This window comes from Dipodomys merriami, unplaced genomic scaffold (assembly GCF_024711535.1).
Source record: "Dipodomys merriami isolate MVZ:Mamm:240054 unplaced genomic scaffold, mDipMer1.0.p SCAF_373, whole genome shotgun sequence".
In the NCBI taxonomy this organism is placed as follows: domain Eukaryota; kingdom Metazoa; phylum Chordata; class Mammalia; order Rodentia; family Heteromyidae; genus Dipodomys; species Dipodomys merriami.
The window spans coordinates 237,660-256,489 of record NW_027205304.1 but is presented as its reverse complement, the minus strand read 5'-3'; the positions used below and the strand labels follow the sequence as shown (position 1 = coordinate 256,489).

Here is an 18,830-nt window from a genome sequence, read left to right as displayed (position 1 = left end):
TCTCATGGACTTTCCTGCCCCGGCTGGCTTCTGATGGCAATCCTCAGATCTCAGCTGCTTGAGTAGCTTGGGTTACAGGCGTGAGCTACCAGTGCCTGATTTCTCTTGTGTGTTCTATTTCTTTACTCACCAATTTTCTCCTGTTCTGCCACTCTCATCCCTGGGGCTGGGCTGGGAATGGATGGTTCTCGAATGCGTGGCTTTGTGGACTCCAGTGGTTCTCATAAAGTTCAGCATGTTGATGATGAATGTGGGGTGGGAGCCAGTGTTCCTGTCTTTTGACCTTTGTGACTTCTGTCCCTCCACAGGGCAATGCCACAATGGAAACTGGACTGGGAAGCAGTGCGTGTGTGAGCAGGGCTTCACAGGTCTGGACTGCGAGTCTCTCCTGATCTCCTTTCCAGTAGGTAATGACCTGGTCTCTGCAGCCCTGCCCCTGGGTCCTCAGAGCAGGCGGCCATGTTGGAAATGTTAGCCCCTCCCACTCCTCACTCAGAAGCCATGCGGTTTTTGGCCAGGCCACATCTCAGGCAGGACTTGCATCTTCTGTCTCTGTCCTCAAGGTCAGGAGTTTTGAAGGTTCCCCCGCCCCACCACCACACACACACCATCTAATTCTGTCTGGCTTGCCACCCTGACCATGACCACAAATTCTGCATGGTATTAAGGGGCAGGAATAGACATTTCTATAACTGTAATGGGATTTGAACTCAGGGTCCGGGCGCTCTCACTTAGCTTTACTGCTCAAGACTAGTGCCCTACCACCCGAACTACACCTGCATTTCTGGCTTTTTGGCGGTCAGTTGGAGAGGCTCATATGGACTTGCCTCTCCAGGCTGGCTTTGAACCTGATCCTCAAATCTCAGCCTCCTGACTAGCTAGGATGCCAGGCCTGAGCTACTGGTACCCAGTCCGCCTGACTCTTGAGTGTTATCCGTCCTTGGTCCCACCTTCACGTCCATGAGACCAAGAGGCAGAGCTGGTAGACATTCACGTCTCATGCCTGGTGCCCCCCCAGAAATCCCCGGGATCATCACCGCTAACGTGACCGCGGTGGTGAAGGTGATCCACAGGAACTTCACAGAGGACCTGAAAGACCCGTCCTCCGAAGCATACAAGAACTTCACTCAGCAGTTCATTGAACAAGTAAGCACACGGGGTCCCCAGCAAGTGTGAGGGAGATGCAGGGGCTCAGCTGAGTTTGACTCCCAGAACCCCTCAGCCCCTGAGGGGATCCTCTGGACTCCCACCCTCAAGCCCCACCCACTCCATCCTGGTACCTTCCCTTTCCCTTTTCTCTAGCCACCACAGGCAGGAGCGGGGAGCTGTCCTGACGTGGGGGTGGGGGAGGAGGGCTCTCTTTGCGCGTTCCAGCCCTGTGTAGCCACAACTGGGTTTGATTTGATTCGATTTTTTCCAGATGAATGAAATCTACGGTGACCTTTCCCAGTACAGAAGGGTGACCATTAACAGACTTCTGTGAGTACCAGGGGAGCCCCTCCCCTCACTCTGGGGTGAATGCTTGCACTATTTCTACCTTGCTTGGGACAGACCTGAGGGCCCGAGGTCATGAATGCTGCCATTCATTCATTCTGTCATCCATCCATCTGTTCATCATGTTTACTCATGCATCATTGTATGTTCATTTGTGATGTTGTTTAATCCCTTCATCATTCATTTTCTTTTCCTTTTTTTTTTTTTTTTGCCAGTCATGGGGTCTGAACTCTGGGCCTGGGCACTGTCCCTCAGCTCTTCAGCTCAAGGCTAGCACTTTACCACTTTAGCCACAGTGCCACTGCTGGCTTTATCTGCTTATGTGGTGCTGAGGAATTGAACCCAGGGCCTCATGCATGCAAGGCAAGCGCTCTACCACTGAGCCACCTTCCCAGCCCTCCCTCATCATTTTCTTCAGTTAATTTGTCAAAGTTTATCCATCATGGCAGGTGCTGGTGGCTCATACCTGTAATCCTAGCTCCTTGGGTGAGTTCTAAGGCTCGCTGTTCAAAGCCAGTCAGGGCAGGAAAAGTCTGTGAGACTCTTTTTTAAAATAATAATGATAATAATAATACTTACTACTATTATTATTATTATTTTGCTGGCCCTGGGGCTTGAACTCAAGATCTGGGCACTGTCCCTGAGCTTCTTTTGCTCAAGGCTAGCATTCTACCACTTGAGCCACAGGGCCATTTCTGGCTTTTTCTGTATATGTGGTACTTGGGAATCGAACTCAGGGCTTCATGTCTGATAGGCAAGCACTCTACCACTAAGCCACATTCCCAGCCCTCTGTGAGACTCTTACCTCTAATTAACCAGCAAAAAAAGCCAGAAATGGATCTGTGGCTCAAATGATAGAGCATCAGCCCCGAGCACAAAAGCTCAGGGACAGTGCTCAGGCCCTGAGTTCAAATCCCAGGACTGGCACAAACACACACACACACACACACACACACACACACACACACACACACACACACACACAGAGTTTATGCATCATGTTTATTCATCCATCCACCTATTCACTCCATCACTTATTCATTCTTTCACTTATTCACTCATTTATACATTCACTCATTCTGTCACTTTTTCATTCATGCACTCATTCATACATTCATCCATTACTTACTCACTCACCAAACTTGTATTAAAAGCCATCCCTGGGCTAGACCCTGGGTTCACCATAGTGCAGTCTTCCTGGAGCTCAGAGAGGCAGAGCCTCTCTCTGAGCGGAGACCATGGCTGTTGCATGGGGTTTGATGGGTAGAGGTCACCAAAGCAGGCTTGTGCTGAGAATTCATTATCAAGTGATAATTAATAGGAGTGTAGCAAGAGGTGGGGGAATGAGGTGAGGGAAAGGAGGGGGAGAGACTGGGGAGAACCTAGAGGTGAGAAGAGAAGGCCAGGTGCCAGCTGCAGGCAGGCAGAGCAGTGCCAGGAGGAGCAAAGGTTGATCAGATGGCTCGTGCCAAGTTGGTGAGCTGCATGTGGGTTGCCATGGAGACAGCTGTGTTTTGGCGAGGACCAGAGGTGACTATGTAGAAGGAAGGGGCCTGGTGTGGAGGGTTCAAAAAAGCAAGACCAGCCCAGGAGACCATGAGACTGGCTGTGGGGGACTGAGGGAGGATGCCAAGTGCTGGGATGAGAATCAGAGGAGCAGGGCGGCCTGTGGCTCCTCTAAAAGGACAGAAATGGTTCCATCTTGTCTCAAGGTCGATCCTTCACCAGATCCCTGGCCCTACAGTGAGGAGCTTCTAACGGACTTTCCCCTCCTCCTCCTCCTCCTCTCCCTTTCTCTTTTCTCTCCTTCTCCTTCCTCCTCCCCCTTCTTCCCTTCCTCCCCCTCTTCCTCCCCCCTCCTTCTCCCTTGTCTTTTTTCTTTTTCTTTTGTCAGTTGTGGGGCTTGAACTCTGGGCCTGGGCGCTGTCCCTCAGCTCTTCAGCTCAAAGCTAGCGCTCTACCACTTGAGCTACAGCGCCACTTCCGGTTTTCTGATGGTTTATTGGAGATACGAGTCTCATGGACTTTCCTGCCTGGGCTGGCTTTGAACCATGATCCTCAGATCTCAGCCTTCTGAGTAGCTAGGATTACAGGAATGAGCTATCGACACCCGGCCTCCCTTTTCTTCTCTTCTTCCCCCTCCTCCTCCTTTCCGTCCTCTTCTTTCCCTTCCTTCTCTTCCTTCTTTTTCTCCTTCCTTCCTCTTCCACTCACTTTTTTCCTTTTCCTCTTCCTCTTCTTCCTTTTCTTTCTTCTTCATTCTTTTTCCTTATTCTCTACTTTCTTCTTCATTTTTCCCCATCTTCTTTCTCCTCCTCTACTTTTCTTCCTCCTCCTCCTTTTTCTCTTCTTTCTTATTTATTTTCTTCCTTCCTTATTCTCCTCTTCCCTTTATTCCTTCTTCATCTTTTTCTTTCCCTTCCTCTTCCTCTTCCTCCCCTTCTTTTTCTTTCTCTTCTTCCTTTCTCTTCCTCTGCCTCCTTCATTCTCCTTCTCTTCCTCTTTCTCTTCTTCTTCTTCCTCCTCCTCCTCTTCCTTCTTCTATGCTATGCAGTCTAGGTTGGCCTCAAACTCTTGGTCACCTTGCCTCAGCCTCCTACATACTGGGATTACAGGCAGGAGACCCTACACTGGGCTATGTGTAAGTGTTTGAGGAACCACCATACTGTTTTCTGCAGCAGCTACACTGTTTTAATTCCTGCCCACAGTGCACGTGCATTTCCATCCGTGTGTCTCCTCACTGAGGGCTTCTGCTTTTGAAGAGGTGAATCTCATTCTTAGGCAATTATGGCCACCACAGAAGTTTCTAGAATGTCCATGTCTTGCTCTGCTATTCTTTCCTACCTCTGGGTCATAGGACTGCTTTGCCTCCACTTCCCCTCTTGCTTCCTGAGCCCTTCCTCTGTGTGTGTGTGTGTGTGTGTGTGTGTGTGTGTGTGTGAGAGAGAGAGAGAGAGAGAGAGAGAGAGAGAGAGAGAGAGAGGGAGGAGAGAGAGAGAGAAACAGAGACAGAGACAGAGACAGAGACAGAGACAGAAAGACAAAGACAGGGTGAAGGAGAGAGAGAAGAGAGAGAGAGAGACCTGGATAAATGGCAAAACATCTCCTGCTTCCAGAAATGGCAGCATTGTGGTGGAAAATGCTGTCCACCTAGCAGCCAACTACACCCCGCAGTACCGTGAGCTGTTCAGCCATCTCAGGGATGTTGTGCAGGCCAGACTCAAGAACAAGACCAGCATGATTCCAGATGACATAGTCAAGTGCCGAGGTAGGTCCCCGGGAAGCTCTTGTCACCAGCGGGCATGTCCCTTTCCCTGTGCCTCCATTCTTCTGATGTGCCCATTGGAGCCCGCTCACAGGGTAAAGATCCCATCAGTTCTGACTTGCTGTGGAAGGTATGGTATGGAGAAGGGAGGGAGAGAAACATTTCTGGGGTTTTTTGTTTTTGTGCCAGTCCTGGGACTTGAACTGGGCAGGCTGGTACTTTTAGCACTTGAACTATTGCTCCACTTCCAGTTTTTTGGTGCTCATTGGAGATCAGAGTCTGGGTAGGCCCGGCATGGGTGGCTCACACCTGTGGTCCTAGCTAACCTGGGAGGCTGAGATCTGAGGATCATAGTTTAAAGCCAGTCCATGCAGAAAAGTTCCCATGAGACTTCTATCTCCAATTAACCAGCAGAAAACCGGAAGTGATGCTGTAGCGCAAAGCGGTAAAGCGCTAGCTCTGAACACAAGAACTCAAGGATGATGCCCAGGCCTTGAATTTAAGTACCATGACTGACCAAAACAAACAAACAACAAAAAAGGTCTGGGCTGGCTTTGAACCACAATCCTCTTATCTCAGCCTCCCAAGTAGCTGAGATTACAGGCATGAGCCACTAGTGCCAGGCTCTTGTTTTTTTGTCAGTCGTGGGGCTTAAACTCTGGGTTGAGCCCTGTCCCTCAGCTCTTCAGTACAAGGCTAATGCCCTACCACTTAAGCCACAGCACCACTTCCAGTTTTCTGGTGGTTTATTGGAGCTGAGAGTCTCACGGAGTTTCCTGCCCAGGCTGGATTTGAACTTCGATCCTCAGATCTCAGCCTCCTGAGTAAGCTAGGATTATAGGTATGAGCCACCAGCTCCCAGCTTCTTATTTTTAATCTCCCATCTGTCCTTGGCAGATTCCACACTGTGTTACAATGGAAATGTCACCACAGTGGAGAAAGATATAAAGCTGAGCTTTGACCCACAGGGTGAGCTGGGAACAGGGCGGGGCGGGGGTGGCACTGGGGGTTCCTAGGAGAACTTCAGCCAGGCTGATATGTGGTGCCTGTCCTTCACCTCCTCTCTTCAGAACAATGCACCCAGAAAGCTGCCCGGGACTTTGCCCACTTCTTCTATGTGGATGAGCTGGATGGAAGGCTGACGTGCGTGACTCAGTGTACGACAGGGACCAAGTCACAGCTCAATTGCAACCAGGGCCAGTGCCAGCTGCAGCGCAGTGGTCCCCGCTGCCTGTAAGTTCCGTGGAAGGGCCCGCCCCGCCCCCCTCTTATCCCCCCAGGGGGCGGAGCTTAGAGGGCACTTCCTCCTCCTCCTCCCTGTGCCTCCCATGGCTTCCCACACAGCAAGAATGACTGGCAGCCCTTCTGTAGCCTAGGCAAACCTTTCCTGAGAAAGCCCAGGTCATCAGTTTTGCCCTATTCTCTCTCTCTCTCCCCCCAAGCCACCGGGCTGTCATTGCTTTGGTTTGTGGCCTAGACACTTCAGTTCCAAGATCATAAATTAAATATGAACTATAAACCAGGATAAACAGGAGGCTCTGGGTGCCAGCTGTTTGGAGATTAGATAAGGAAACCTCAGAGAGTGGGGTGAGGCCTTCCCGCTCCCCAGATCCCGGGACCGCTTCCCCACCGCTGCCCTGCGCTCTGTGCCTCTCCCCCCTCCCCGCTCCCCTTGATCCAGCCCCTCCCTCCCTGCAGGGGTGGGTGTCCCTGCTTTCCCCCACCGTGCTCTGGGGTAGAGTGGTGTCAGGGCTACCTAGCTTGACCCTGCATTATGTCCTCAGGTGCCCCAACACGGACACGCACTGGTCCTGGGGGGACAGCTGCGAGCACAACACCAGTAAGGCCCTGGTGTACGGGGTGGTGGGCGCCGTGGTCGTGGTGTTGCTGGTGGTGGTGGTGGTCCTGGCCTTCTTCCTTGGCCGATCTCGAAGGAAACTCCACAGGTGAGATCCTGAGCCAACACCGTGGGCCTGGAGATGGGGGGGGGGGGGCGATGAGAAAGAGCTTGTCTGCCATGGGGGTGGGGCTCTTCTAGCCTAGCAATCGAAGAGTGGTCTATACCCTCTAATTGTGGGTGTGGCCAAGGGTGACAGGCCCTCTGATAAGGAAACCATTGTCTACCTCCCGGTAGCCCAGGAATTGAAACCAAAGATAGCCCAGGAATTGAAACCAAAGATTCTCTGAAATTAATTATTGTCCGGGAGGAGATTAGCTGGCTTTGTTATCATTCCTGTGGCTTAGCGTAGGAAGCTGAGAGACAGCCATGTGGGGTCCATTTCCTGCTAGAGTGGAGATGAAAGGCACCTGTGTACCACATCGGGCTGGGCAGCCCACCTGGCTTTCCACACAAGCAATCGACGAAGGGGAAGAGGGGGGCACTGGTTCAGAAGCCTGGCCTTCAGGGATGGGGAGCCCTGGGGACTTTGCTCCTCATTCTCTGCTCCCCCCATCCCTCCCACCCAGGGCAGAACTGGAGGAAGAGGGGTGGTCAGGACCCACTGAGGTCCCTCCTGCCCCGCCCACCTCCATCCACTCAAGACATTTCTGTTCACAGGCAAGATTATGATGTGTATGGAGTATGGCAGAGGGAGAGACACCCCACCAGCTTCCGGAACACCGGTGTGTGGGAAGGTATTGAGGGCAGGCCTTTAGTACCAGGAGAAAAAGAATTGTATGTGTGGGGGGGGGGTGCCTGGAGGGGTGCAGTGGGGGAGGGGTGGTCTCACAGTGGCTCCATGGGGGTAGGCATTGTGGGGGGATGGGCAGGAGACCCTGGAAGGGGACAGGAAAGGAGCCCCAGGCCTGAAGGTCAGGAAAAGAGGGAGGCAGGGTCTGCAGGACTCAGGAAGTAAGTAACAGAAGAATCTGGACCCTGTCTGCTGTGGTTACTGTTGCTACAGGGCTGGGCAGGGCTGGGGCCCCTGTGACTCAGGTAAATGCCTCCTGTCCCAACCTAGCTGTTGCTCACGCCCAGGGCCTACCCCAGGGCCTGGACTGTGACTTTTGCCCCTGGTCCTGAGGTGGGAGGGCAGGCACCCCTTCTCCTCCCCCGCCCCTGAGGACCACTAAGAACTGAACAGTGGAAGAATGATCTAGAACCTCCCACTCCCCCATCCCTGGGTTTTCCCCTCACCCCACGCCTCTGTTTACAGGCAAGGATCTAAAGGAAGACAGATTTGGCCTAGAGACGGGGTACAGCCACTTCCAGCCCTCCCTGGAAAATGTGGACCCAAGCAGAGAGGTGACTCAACTACGGGCTGCCCCCCACCCCTGGGGCTGCCCCCCACCCCAGGGCTGCCCCTTCACCTCTCTCTCTCTCCCTCTCTCTCTCCCTCTCTCCCCTTACCTCAGGTCCACATTCAAAGGCCAAAAGTGGTAAAAGCCAGCCTCTAAGGCCCAGAGCTCAAGATGTGGACCACAAATGGCAGAGCACCCCCAGGGGCACCCCTAAAAGCTGGGTGCCAGGCATGGAGGTCCTACAGTCTCACTGGGCAGTGATGTGTCTGGCTGGTGGGCCCTGCTGAAGAAGGGGTGGGGGGTCGCCGCGCCCCAGCCTCGCCCCTCCATCCAGGGGCAGAAGGCGCCCCACATCCTGGTTGGCTCTGGGTGACTGTGGGTGACTGCAATGTTCCTACAATAAAAAGCAATTCTTAAAGAGCAAGGCGACTTCAGAGGCTGTCTTTCCCCACTACCTGAAGGGGCTTGGGGAGCTGAGCTGGAAGAGGAGGGGCCATTCTGGGCGTTGGGGAGGGCACCCCTGTGCCTGGACATGTGCTCTCGCCAGGCCCAGCAGGCAGGGACGGCCCTCCTCGGCCTGTGGTTGTACAGCACGCAAGCCTCAAGATCAGGTCCGTGGGACCTCCCAGAAGGCCAGGGGGGGGTGAACCCTTGGCTTGGCTGACCTTGGAGGCAGACAAGGTCACTCTGGGTGGCCACAGGAAGGGGATGGGAGAGTGTGATTCCTTTATATATAAAGCCTGATTCCTTGAGGCTGGTTACTGGCCCAGGTGTGCCCACAACCTACACCCCATATACTGGGAGTGAGGAGCAGGGAGCAGAAAAGGACTCAAGGAAGGGGATCTTTTTCCCAGAAGCTGTGATCAAAGTTAGGGTGCTGATGGCTCACATCTGTCATCCTAGCCACTCAGGAAGCTGAGATCTGAAGACCGAGGTTCAAAGCCAGCCAGGCAGAAAAGTCCATGAGACTCTTATCTCCAATTAACCAGCATACAGAAAAAATAATAATAAAAACAAGCTGGGTGCTGGTGGCTCACGCCTGTCATCCTAGCTGCTCAGAAGGCTGAGATCAGAGGATCTCGGTTCAAAGCCAGCCCAGGCAGGAAAGTCCGTGAGACTCTTATCTCCAATAAACCACTCAGAAAACTGGAAGTGGTACTGTGGCTCAAGTGGTAGAGCTCTTGCTTCGAGCTGAAGAGCTGAGGGACAGCGCCCAGGCCCAGAGTTCAAGCCCCATAACCGACCAGAAAATAAAAAATAAAAACAACTAGAACTGGAGCTGTGGCTCAAGTGGTAAAGCGCTAGCCTTGAGTGAAAAAGCTAAAAAACAGCCTAGGTCTTGAGGTTAAGCCCCAGGACTGGCACAAAACACCAATTAGAATGTCTTGGTCTCCTGCTCAGGCTCAGGCTGGGCTGGACTGGTCACCTCTTTACCTGGGGCTTGTTCCCTGTCTGCCTCAGGGCCCTACACTGCCCCTTCATTGGGGTGACAGCTCTGGTTATATACATGTCTGGGTGCTGTCTGGCCAGGGGGGGGAGCCCCTCCCACCGCCCTTCGGTCTACACCCCCTAGTCATAAAGGAAGCGCCCCAATTGGCCTTAGGTTCAGATTGGCCCCCAGAACTGTAGCATCACAGGGACCAAAGGTCTCTGGGGCCTTATATTTCTGAGGTTCCCTGGCTGATACTTAACTTTGTGAGCGCCAGCGAAGGATGGGTGTAGGCTTCGGTACCTCAATGCCGAGGCTGCTGGCGGCAGCGCTCTGCCTGCTGGCTCTGGTGCCCCAGCTCCTGCCTCAGTGTAACGCTGTGGAAAAGGGTAAGTGACTGCCCCTCCCCGGGGCTGGGGGGTGGGGGTGGTGTCTCCCTGCTCCCCAGGGACCTGGATGCGGTTGCTTCCCACCTGGAGCCCAGCCTCAAGCTCTTCTCTGCCTCCAGACTTCTTTCCAGCTTGTGAGAGTGGATCTGCTTTGTGGGAATGTTAAGCAAAGCCGGCCCTCACTCCCCCCCACCCTCCAGATCGCATCCCAGACACTCTAGCCCACATCCAACCAAGGCCATCTTTACCCAGTGGGTGTTCCCCTCCAATCCCCCATCTCCCTTCCCAGTATTAACCCAGGGACGTCCTTACAAAGTGTATGACCCCGGCCTCCAAGTTCTTTCTCCTCAAACTCTTTTGTCCTGGCAATTTCAACATGATCCGGTCCTCAGACCAGGTTGCAGATCTCTGACCAAGACAGGACTTCAGGAGCCTCAGATTCTGTGTGTGTGTGTGTGTGTGTGTGTGTGTGTGTGTGTGTGTGTGTGTGTGTGTGTGTGTGTGTGTGTATGCGTGCACGCGTGTGTGCACGTGCGATGGTACTGTGTCTTGAATTCAGGGCCTGGGTGCTGTCCCTTTGCTTTAATGCTCAAGGCTGGCTCTCTACCTCTTGAGTCCCAGCTCCACTTCTGGCTTCTTAGTAGTTCAATAGAGATGAGAGTCTTATAGACTTTTCTGCCCTGGCTGGCTTTGAACCAGAATCTTCAGATCTCAGCCTCCTGAGTAGCTGGGCTTACAGGCGTGAGCCACCAACACACCTCCTAGCCCATCCCCCTCTTTTTTTTTTTCCTGTGTGTGTCTGCTAGTACTGGGGCTTGTAACTAGGGACCTCCCTCTCTTGCTTGGTTCTGCCGCTCAAGGCTCCAGCTACACCTCCACTTCTGAGGAGCCTCAGATTCTAATCCTCCACTAACAAGCTGAGTGCCATTGGGCTGTCTTGTTCCTCACTAGCCTCAGTTTTTCCCTTAAAAAGACAAGGGCTGGGATGTCTATGGATCTTTTCACCTTAGTTGCTTCAGGAGCCCGGCTGTGGAGACAGGGCTCCACGTAGAAGAGATGCCAAGGGACCCCAACAACTGGACCCCTCCAGAAGCTCCTCCTGTCCCTCACCTGTCCCCAGGCCCTGAGATGTCACCTTGGAAGGGGCTGGGTGGAAAGAAAGGGGCCTTTGTCCCAAGATGAGCTACCTCCAGCCATCCCAGAGGTGACATCGCAGCACATCCCACCTGGACTTTGCCCGGCCCTGTGCTTGCTTTGCCAGGAAAGGCGGGAGCTCCTGGCCATGGGCCATCACCCTCCATAACTGCGCTCTAAGAATATGGGGTCTAGGAGCATCATTCTTGACTGGGGCCTCTGAATGCACCTATCCCAGAAGACCACGCAGACACAGTCACACACAGGAAAAGCAGTTTATTGCCAGCCAAGGCTGATAAGGCCACCTCCCCCATAGGAGAGGGAGAAATGGTGCCTTTTCCTATTCAGGGGCATACCTGCTGGGTCTGGTGCTAGAGGCAAGAGGTACTCTGTGTGAACAGCTAGGTCTGGGCAGAGAGTACGTGGACCGATCCCAGAGAAACCGGCAGGAGCCTCAGGGAGAGTTCTCTCTTTGTGAAGGGCAGAGTGGAGTTCAGGTCTGGGTGGAGGGAGTTCCACTGAGGCAGCTTGGGGCTAGAGATAAGTGCTGCTAACCTTCCCTTCTTTGTTGTTTAATAAGTACGGGTACCTGTGGGCAGAGGTCGCTTCTTCTAGAGCTACTTCCTGCTGTAAAGGGGGGAAGTAGTCACAGGTCCCTGATTTGTCATTCCACCAGGTTCCCTTCTAGGAGCTTTTTGGTTGACAATTTGGTTGCTAAGGGTGAGAATTTTTTGTAGGTATCTAAAATGCAAGGCACAATTAATTAAAGGCAAAAAAAGTTGCTGCTAGTGGACCCAAGAGAGGCGTAGGCCAGGGAGTGATTGATCCCCCAAAGGGGCTATCAAAGACTTGACATTGCCTTCTCCATCTTGGAGACATAGCATGGTACCTGAGTCCCCGTATCCTGGAGGGATTATAGAGTATGTATGGGAAACCCAGGATCTGACAAGGCTAAGTGTCATGAGTCTAAGACTTACTATAAATACAAATAGCAAGTAACAAATATGAATAACAAGTAACGAAGGGAAGAATGTAAGTCCTGTCCAGTTAGAAGGTAGACAGATATGGACATTAGCTGGAGATTTCCAGGCTCTGGTTAATTTTGAAAAAGGGCAAGCACAAAGTGACTCCATTTAGAATGTGACATTATCCCCTCTTACTCCTCTCCATGATTCCTCATGGTCAGGACTGATCTCTTCCTGGGGGTCTAGGTGCTCATTGCTGGGATGGCTTGTCCCAGTTGGCATCTTGAACTCAAGGCCTGAGCACTGTTCCGAAGCATTTCTGCTCAAGGCTAGTACCCTACCACTTTTAGTCATAGCACCACTTCCAGCATTTGGCTGGTTAATGAAACCTAAGAGTCTCTTCAGCCATGCCTTTAGCCTGGCTCTTTGCTGGTTAGTTGAGCGAGAGAGTCTCAGAGTCTTTCCCAGGTTGGCTTTGAACTGCAATCCTCAGATCAAACGAATCTTTGCCACAAAACCCCCTTTTACTTCCAATTAACGCCACAAGGAGACCAATGGAAATAATAAGCAGAGCTTACCTGTAACTTGTTAAGAGTTGACCAGCAGATACTTACCAGAGTTATTTCTCTGTGGGCCTGGCCATTACGGAGAGTAAAATCTATAATTTGCAATGACAAAACTCAATAGATGTGATGAGAGTTTTTAAAAACACCAGCTGATTAACTGAATATAGCACTTTAGGGTACTACTTAAGATAGAAACTATCGTCAGCTCTGTATCCAAGGTGGCATACATACTTGGAAAACATATATTAAAAATTTGACAAACTTAATAGCATAGATGGACATAAAGAATGACATGCTGGTTTTACATTAGTGTATTAATCTTGATCTTATTTAAATTATAGCCAACTTCATCACATACCAACTTTACTCATAAGCTCTGTCTGCTACATAGTTGAACCTTTTGGGGTTTGTAAGGCTATTTTTACCTTCCAAATCCTTAATTTGTGTTTTTTTTTTAATTGTGAAAATACTGTACAGAGGGGTTACAATTACATGGGCAAGACAATGAGTACATTACTTATCAAGCATTGTAGCCTCCTCCTTTGTTTCCCCTTCCCATCCCTTCCCATCTTCCCCCCACCCCCCTTAATTTGTGTTTTGGATTAACTCTTAGACACATTTGTTTGCACCCAAATCTGATGAACTCCTCTGTGGTTTGAATTTAAAACTGACATTTTTTTCTTTCCTTTATCCTGCCACAAGGAAAGTAACTGTGACTTCACCCACAGTTAAGCTGAGGGGCAGAGCAATTAACTAGACTTTGGCTAGCTTTTTTTTTTGTTTTGGTTGTGGGGCCAGGACACTGTCCCTGAGCTCTTCAGCTCAAGGCCAGCGCTCTACCACTTGAGCCACAGCGTCACTTCTGGCTTTCTGGTGGTTAACTGGAGATAAGAGTCTCATGGACTTTCCTGCCAGGGTTGGCTTTGAACCTTGATCCTCAGATCTCGCTTCCTGAGTAGCTAGGATTACAGACGTGAGCCACCGGCGCCCATCTGGGGCCAAATTTGATTGTATAAGCATTTATGTTTGTGAGGCTTAAAATTGGGCTCAGACTTGAGTGGTTTGGGGTTGTGTACTGAGGAATTTTAGACTGTGCCCACCCATGATGAGTGATCAACAGAGCTGACACTAGAGCTACCATGAGCATCCCCAAGAAGTACTCTGTTAAGCTAACATGGAACAGGGAGCAAGAGGGGTCGTCACCCGCCATTGTTGAATCCCTTGACCTGTGGCCGGTGGTCTAGGCCCCTGGAATAGAGCTCAAAACTTGGTGCCAGGGGCTAGGAAGGTGGCTCAGTGGTAGTGCGCTTGTCTTACATGCATGAGGCCCTAGGTTCGATTCCCCAGCACCACATAAGCAAAAAGAAAAAAAAGCCGCAAGTGGCGCTATGGCTCAGGTGCTAGCCTTGAGCTGAAGAGCTGAGGGACAGCGCCCAGGCCCAGAGTTCAGACCCTACAACCGGACCCCCCAAAAAAACCAAGAAACAAAAAACAAAAAACTTGGTACCAAGTTTCTCCCTGTCACAGACCAATAGCCTGATGGAAAAGGATTCTGAGTCCCCAGCTTACTGTAAGTGGTCACCTAGGAAGAGGGGCAAATCGGCCATTGTTGTGGTGGATGCAAGTAGAGCACTCAGTGAGAAGTTACCGCCTCGGCAGTCCTCTGGGTGGGCCTGAGACTGGCACAAGATCCCCAGGGAAGCTTGAATTCCCAGGGGGGCCAGGGAGAGCAAACTCACAGTGTGTATGTGGAGGGGGGGGGTAGCGGGGCAGGGGGGGGGGAAATCATCCAAGTGACGGTACCAATGAAAGCAGCCGTCCCAGAAGACCACTTGGACACAGTCACATAGGAAAAGCAGTTTATTGCCAGCCACCTCCCCCCACGGGAGAGGGGACATCCTTGTAATATCTGTGCTAGAGGCAAAAGTACTCTGTGACTCTGTGTATGCAGCTAGGTCTGGGCGGAGAGTATGGGGTCCACTCCCAGAGAAGCTGGTGGGAGCCTCACAGCCTCTAACAGTGCCATGTAAGCCTCCCTAGGGCTGCAGTAAGAGAAGAGCGTCTTGACACACTCTGTGTGTGTGTGCACGCGTGCACGTGTGCGTGCGCGCGCTGATCCTGGGGCTTGAATTCAGGGTCTGGCCACTGTCCCTGAGCTTCTTTTATTCAAGGTTAATGCTCTACCACTTGAGTCACAGCTCTACTTAGGGCTTTTTGGCGGCTCATTGGAGATAAGAGTCTTATAGGCTTTTCTGCCCAGTATGGCTTTGAACCATGATCCTCAGGTCTCAGCCTCCTGAGTAGCTAGGATTACAGGGCCCAACTTCTTTTTCTCTTTCTGGGCTCCCTCTCCTCTGCTCTCTTCTCCTCTTTTTTTTTTTTTTTTCTTTTGTCAGTCATGGGGTCTGAACTCTGGGCCTGGGCGCTGTCCCTCAGCTCTTCAGCTCAAGGCCAGCGCTCTACCACTTGAGTGATAGCACCACTTCTGGCTTTTTCTGTTTATGTGGTGCTGAGGAATCGAACCCAGGGCCTCATGTATGCAAGGCAAGTGCTCTACCACGAGCCACCTTCCCATCCTTGCTCTAGCACTTTGAGCGACAGCTCCTCTGCTGCTTTTCTGGTGATTAACTAGAGATAAGAGTCTCGCAGACTTTTCTGCCTGGGCTGGCTTTGAACCACAATCCTCTGATCTCAGTCTCTGGAGTAGCTAGAATGACAGGTGTAAGCCACCAATGCCCAGCAATTTCTCCCCCCTCACCTTTTCCTTGATCCCTGTTGACCTGTCCCCACATGCTGTGACTCAGTGTGTCCCCTCTGACTCAGTGTGTCCCCTCTGACTCAGCATGTCCCTTCTTGTCAAATGGAAGTTTTCAGACTCTCTGCTCTTGCTCAGTAGGACTCTGGAGTCTCTCCACCCTCTCTGAGCCTGGCATCAGCTGGTCTTTTAGGGTCCTAGCTGGCTTTGAGTAGTCTCCTTTCCAAGGACCCAGAGCCTCTCGAGGCCACTGGACCCCGGGTGCCAGGGCAGGGTGTGGACCTGGAGAAGGAATGTAGTAGCTTCAGCCTGGCCCTTCCTAGAAGACACCCATCCTGATCTCATGTCTCAGAATATATGACAAATCAATTATACACAATATCCTCTGGGCTGGCCCAACCCTGGCAGCAGCCCTCCCCCCACCAATGAATGTGACTCAGCCTGGGGCTCTGTCACCTGTCCACTGCACGTGTCTCCTCACCCGGCCTGAGTTATTTTATTCCTCCCTCATTTCTATAACCATCTGGCCTCTGGGGCTGCTGGAACAAGGAAGCCAAAGCCTTAGAACCCAAGGAATGTATCTGGTCACAGTTCTGGGATAAGGGGCCATGGTTACTGTCGCAGCTTGTAGTGGTTACTGGGGACACATAGTGCGTCTTAGCTTGTACGTCTATTACCCTGATCTCTGTCTTTCTCTTCCCATGGCATGTCCTCTTGTGTACATGTCTGTGTTTAACTGGCTCCACTTTGTATGGATACGTCACCTCAGCCTAGGGCCTGTGTTAATCATTTCCGTTGAACTGTGGGCACAGTGACTCACTTCTGTAATCCCAGTAATCAATCCAGTTTTCTAGTGGTTTATTGGAGATAAGAGTCTCACGGACTTTCCTGCCCAGGCTGGCTTTGAACTGTGATCCTCAGATCTCAGCTTCCTGAATAGCTAGGATTACAGGCATGAGCTACTGGCACCTGGCCCATCATTTCCTTCCTTCCTTCCTTCCTTCCTTCCTTCCTTCCTTCCTTCCTTCCTTCCTTCCTTTTTTTCTCTTCTCTTCTTCTGTCTCCCCCCTCTCTCCATAATGCCTATGTTGTTTCTTTTTTTTTTTTTTTTGGTCATGGGACTTGAACTCTGGACCTGGGCGCTGTCCCTCAGCTCTTCAGCTCCAGGCTAGCGCTGTACCACTTGAGCCACAGAGCCACTTCTGGCTTTTTCTGTTTATGTGGTGCTGAGGAATCGAACCCAGGGCCTCATGCATGTAAGGCAAGCGCTCTACCACTGAGCCACCTTCCCAGCCCCCTGTGTTGTTTCTGTACAGCTTCTTCTACCCTTGTCACTAATAAAACCAACCAACAAACAAATAACTACCCATACTAAACCCTGCCAATGGACACTGAGACCTGGGAATGTGTCATGCCCAGTGGTCTCAGCCTGTCCAGGGCCTAGTCCCTTCTCTCATCTGAGCCCTCACATCTACACAGTAGAGCTTCTTTTTTATCCCAGGGGGCAGTAGGGGTCAAGTGCCTTGGGGAGGGGAGGAGATGCTGACCATGAACCCCTGGGCTCCTCTATTTCAGTACAGAAGGAAGTGGAGACCAGGGAGGGGTCGTTCAGGAAGCCCTGCTGCCAGGCCAAGCCTTTTGGCCTATCTAGTCCTGGAGCTTGAACTCAGGTCCTGGGAGCTGTCCCTGAGCTTTTTTTCCTCCAGGCTAGTGCTCTACCACTTGGACCCCCAATGTCATTTCCAGCTTTTTGGTGGTTAGTTGGAGATGACAGTCTCATGGACTTTCCTGCCTGGGCTGGCTTTGAACCATGATTCTTGGATCCTAACCTCCCGGGTAGCTAGCATGACAAGTGTGAGTCACCAGCACCTGACACACTGTGTAGAACTTTAATTCAGTGTAAGCTCATTTGAAAAATTCTTGCTCTTCTTTCCTGAGCTTAGGATACAGAATCCTTCAGGAATTCATCACCTTTGCCATCCATCTTGAAGAATTTCCCTATGCTTTCTGTGCATGTATACACACATACATATGTGTGTATATATACAATACTGGAATTTTAACTCAGGGTCTTGTGGTCACTTAATTTACTTGCCTGGCTGGTGCTCTGCCACTTGAGCCATATACCCAGTCTGGCTTTTTGTTGGTTATTTTGGAGATGGAGTTCTCATGGGCTTTCCTGCCCAGGCAGGCTTTGAACCTTGATCCTCAGAGCTCAGCCTCCTGAGGAAAAGACAGGGCCCAGGAAGGAAAGGAGGATTATGATCTCAGGAGATCAGCTGCCCTTTCTCTCTTTCAGATCTCAGCAACAGCCGTGGGGTATGGGATGGAGGAGGTTGCATCTCCCAGGAGTCCTTGGCCTCACGGTGCCCCAGTGTACCCCCGGCTCACAGGAGAGGTGAGACAATGTCACTCCGCCAGTGGTGGGGATGGTCAGCCTGAAGGCCAGGGAAAGCCTGTAAAACCCTCTGGTCTCACTCTGTGTGAATGCCTAGAAACCTATCTAATTGTCATGTCCTAGTATGTTTGCTTGTAGATTTACAGGCATATTCTACTTACCACAAATGAGGGACACCATGCAACTATGTTTCTTTGGGTCTGGCTTACTATGCTTAACATAATTTTTCCAAGACTTTTCATTTCCTTATGGATGGTACAGTATCATTCTCTCTGGTGTATGAATAGAATTCTATTGTATATATGTATAGATATAGATATAGATATGTGTATATATATATATATATATATATATCAGGTTTGCTTGATCCATTTGTCCACTGAGGGGCATCTGGGTAAACTGCTGCATGGTGGTACTGGTAGCTTTAGTGTAGCCTTGTTTGTGATCTATGCTTCTTAGGAGAAGATACAAAAGCTCAATAGTTATATGAATTGGATGTTATAAAATAATATTTATCAAAATGAACTCCAAGAAATTGAGTTGTTGCTGTTTTTGTTTTCTTTTTTGGGGGGGGGGGCTCCGGTCGTGGGGCCTGAACTCTGGGCCTGGGCGCTGTCCCTCAGCTCTTCAGCTCAAGGCTAGCGCTCTACCACTTGAGCCACAGCACCACTTCTGGCTTTTTTCTTTTTGCTTATGTGGTGCTGAGGAATCGAACCCAGGGCCTCATGTATGCAAGGCAAGCGCTCTACCACTGAATCACCTTCCCAGCCCCTGTTTTTGTTTTCTTTACCTTTTGTCTTGTTTGCTAATCTGTCTTTGGGAGGGTAAGGCAGGGCACAGAAAGGATGGGACAAAGGGTGAGCAAATGCAGCAGTGGTACTCACTAGACTCTTAGGTTGAAAATGAACTATACAGCTTGTGGATGGGAAAAATTGGGAGAGAGTGAGGGAAGAGGTGACATTGGCTGAAAAGAAATGTACTCATTACTTGATTTATGTGACTATAACCCCACTGTATATCACCTTTACTACATATATATATATATATATATATATATATATATATATATATATATAGAGAGAGAGAGAGAGAGAGAGAGAGAGAGAGAGAGAGAGAGAATTTTTTAAAAGCCTTTAAAACATTGCCACATGACAGAAAAAGACACCTATGCCCTTCTGGCATAATTCTTGTTGGC

The 18,830-nt window shown here is 50.9% G+C and overlaps 1 protein-coding gene across 2 annotated transcripts in view; it reads left to right on the top strand.

Annotated features, from left to right (window-relative positions):
• Positions 1 to 8,423, top strand: part of Muc12 (mucin 12, cell surface associated) — a 35,619-nt gene extending 27,196 nt beyond the window's left edge. Inside the window, exons 3-12 of one of the 2 annotated variants that reach the window (XM_069989251.1) lie at positions 309 to 407; positions 1,019 to 1,146; positions 1,421 to 1,479; positions 4,611 to 4,762; positions 5,657 to 5,728; positions 5,830 to 5,992; positions 6,544 to 6,705; positions 7,317 to 7,381; positions 7,915 to 8,003; positions 8,114 to 8,423. In XM_069989251.1, the coding sequence (XP_069845352.1) occupies positions 309 to 407; positions 1,019 to 1,146; positions 1,421 to 1,479; positions 4,611 to 4,762; positions 5,657 to 5,728; positions 5,830 to 5,992; positions 6,544 to 6,705; positions 7,317 to 7,381; positions 7,915 to 8,003; positions 8,114 to 8,155 (1,031 nt within the window). In that variant the 3' untranslated portion in view covers positions 8,156 to 8,423. Of the gene's footprint in view, positions 1 to 308; positions 408 to 1,018; positions 1,147 to 1,420; positions 1,480 to 4,610; positions 4,763 to 5,656; positions 5,729 to 5,829; positions 5,993 to 6,543; positions 6,706 to 7,316; positions 7,394 to 7,914; positions 8,004 to 8,113 lie in introns of both variants that reach the window. The other variant, XM_069989250.1, reaches the window with a different exon arrangement.
• The last annotated feature ends 10,407 nt before the right edge of the window (positions 8,424 to 18,830 follow it).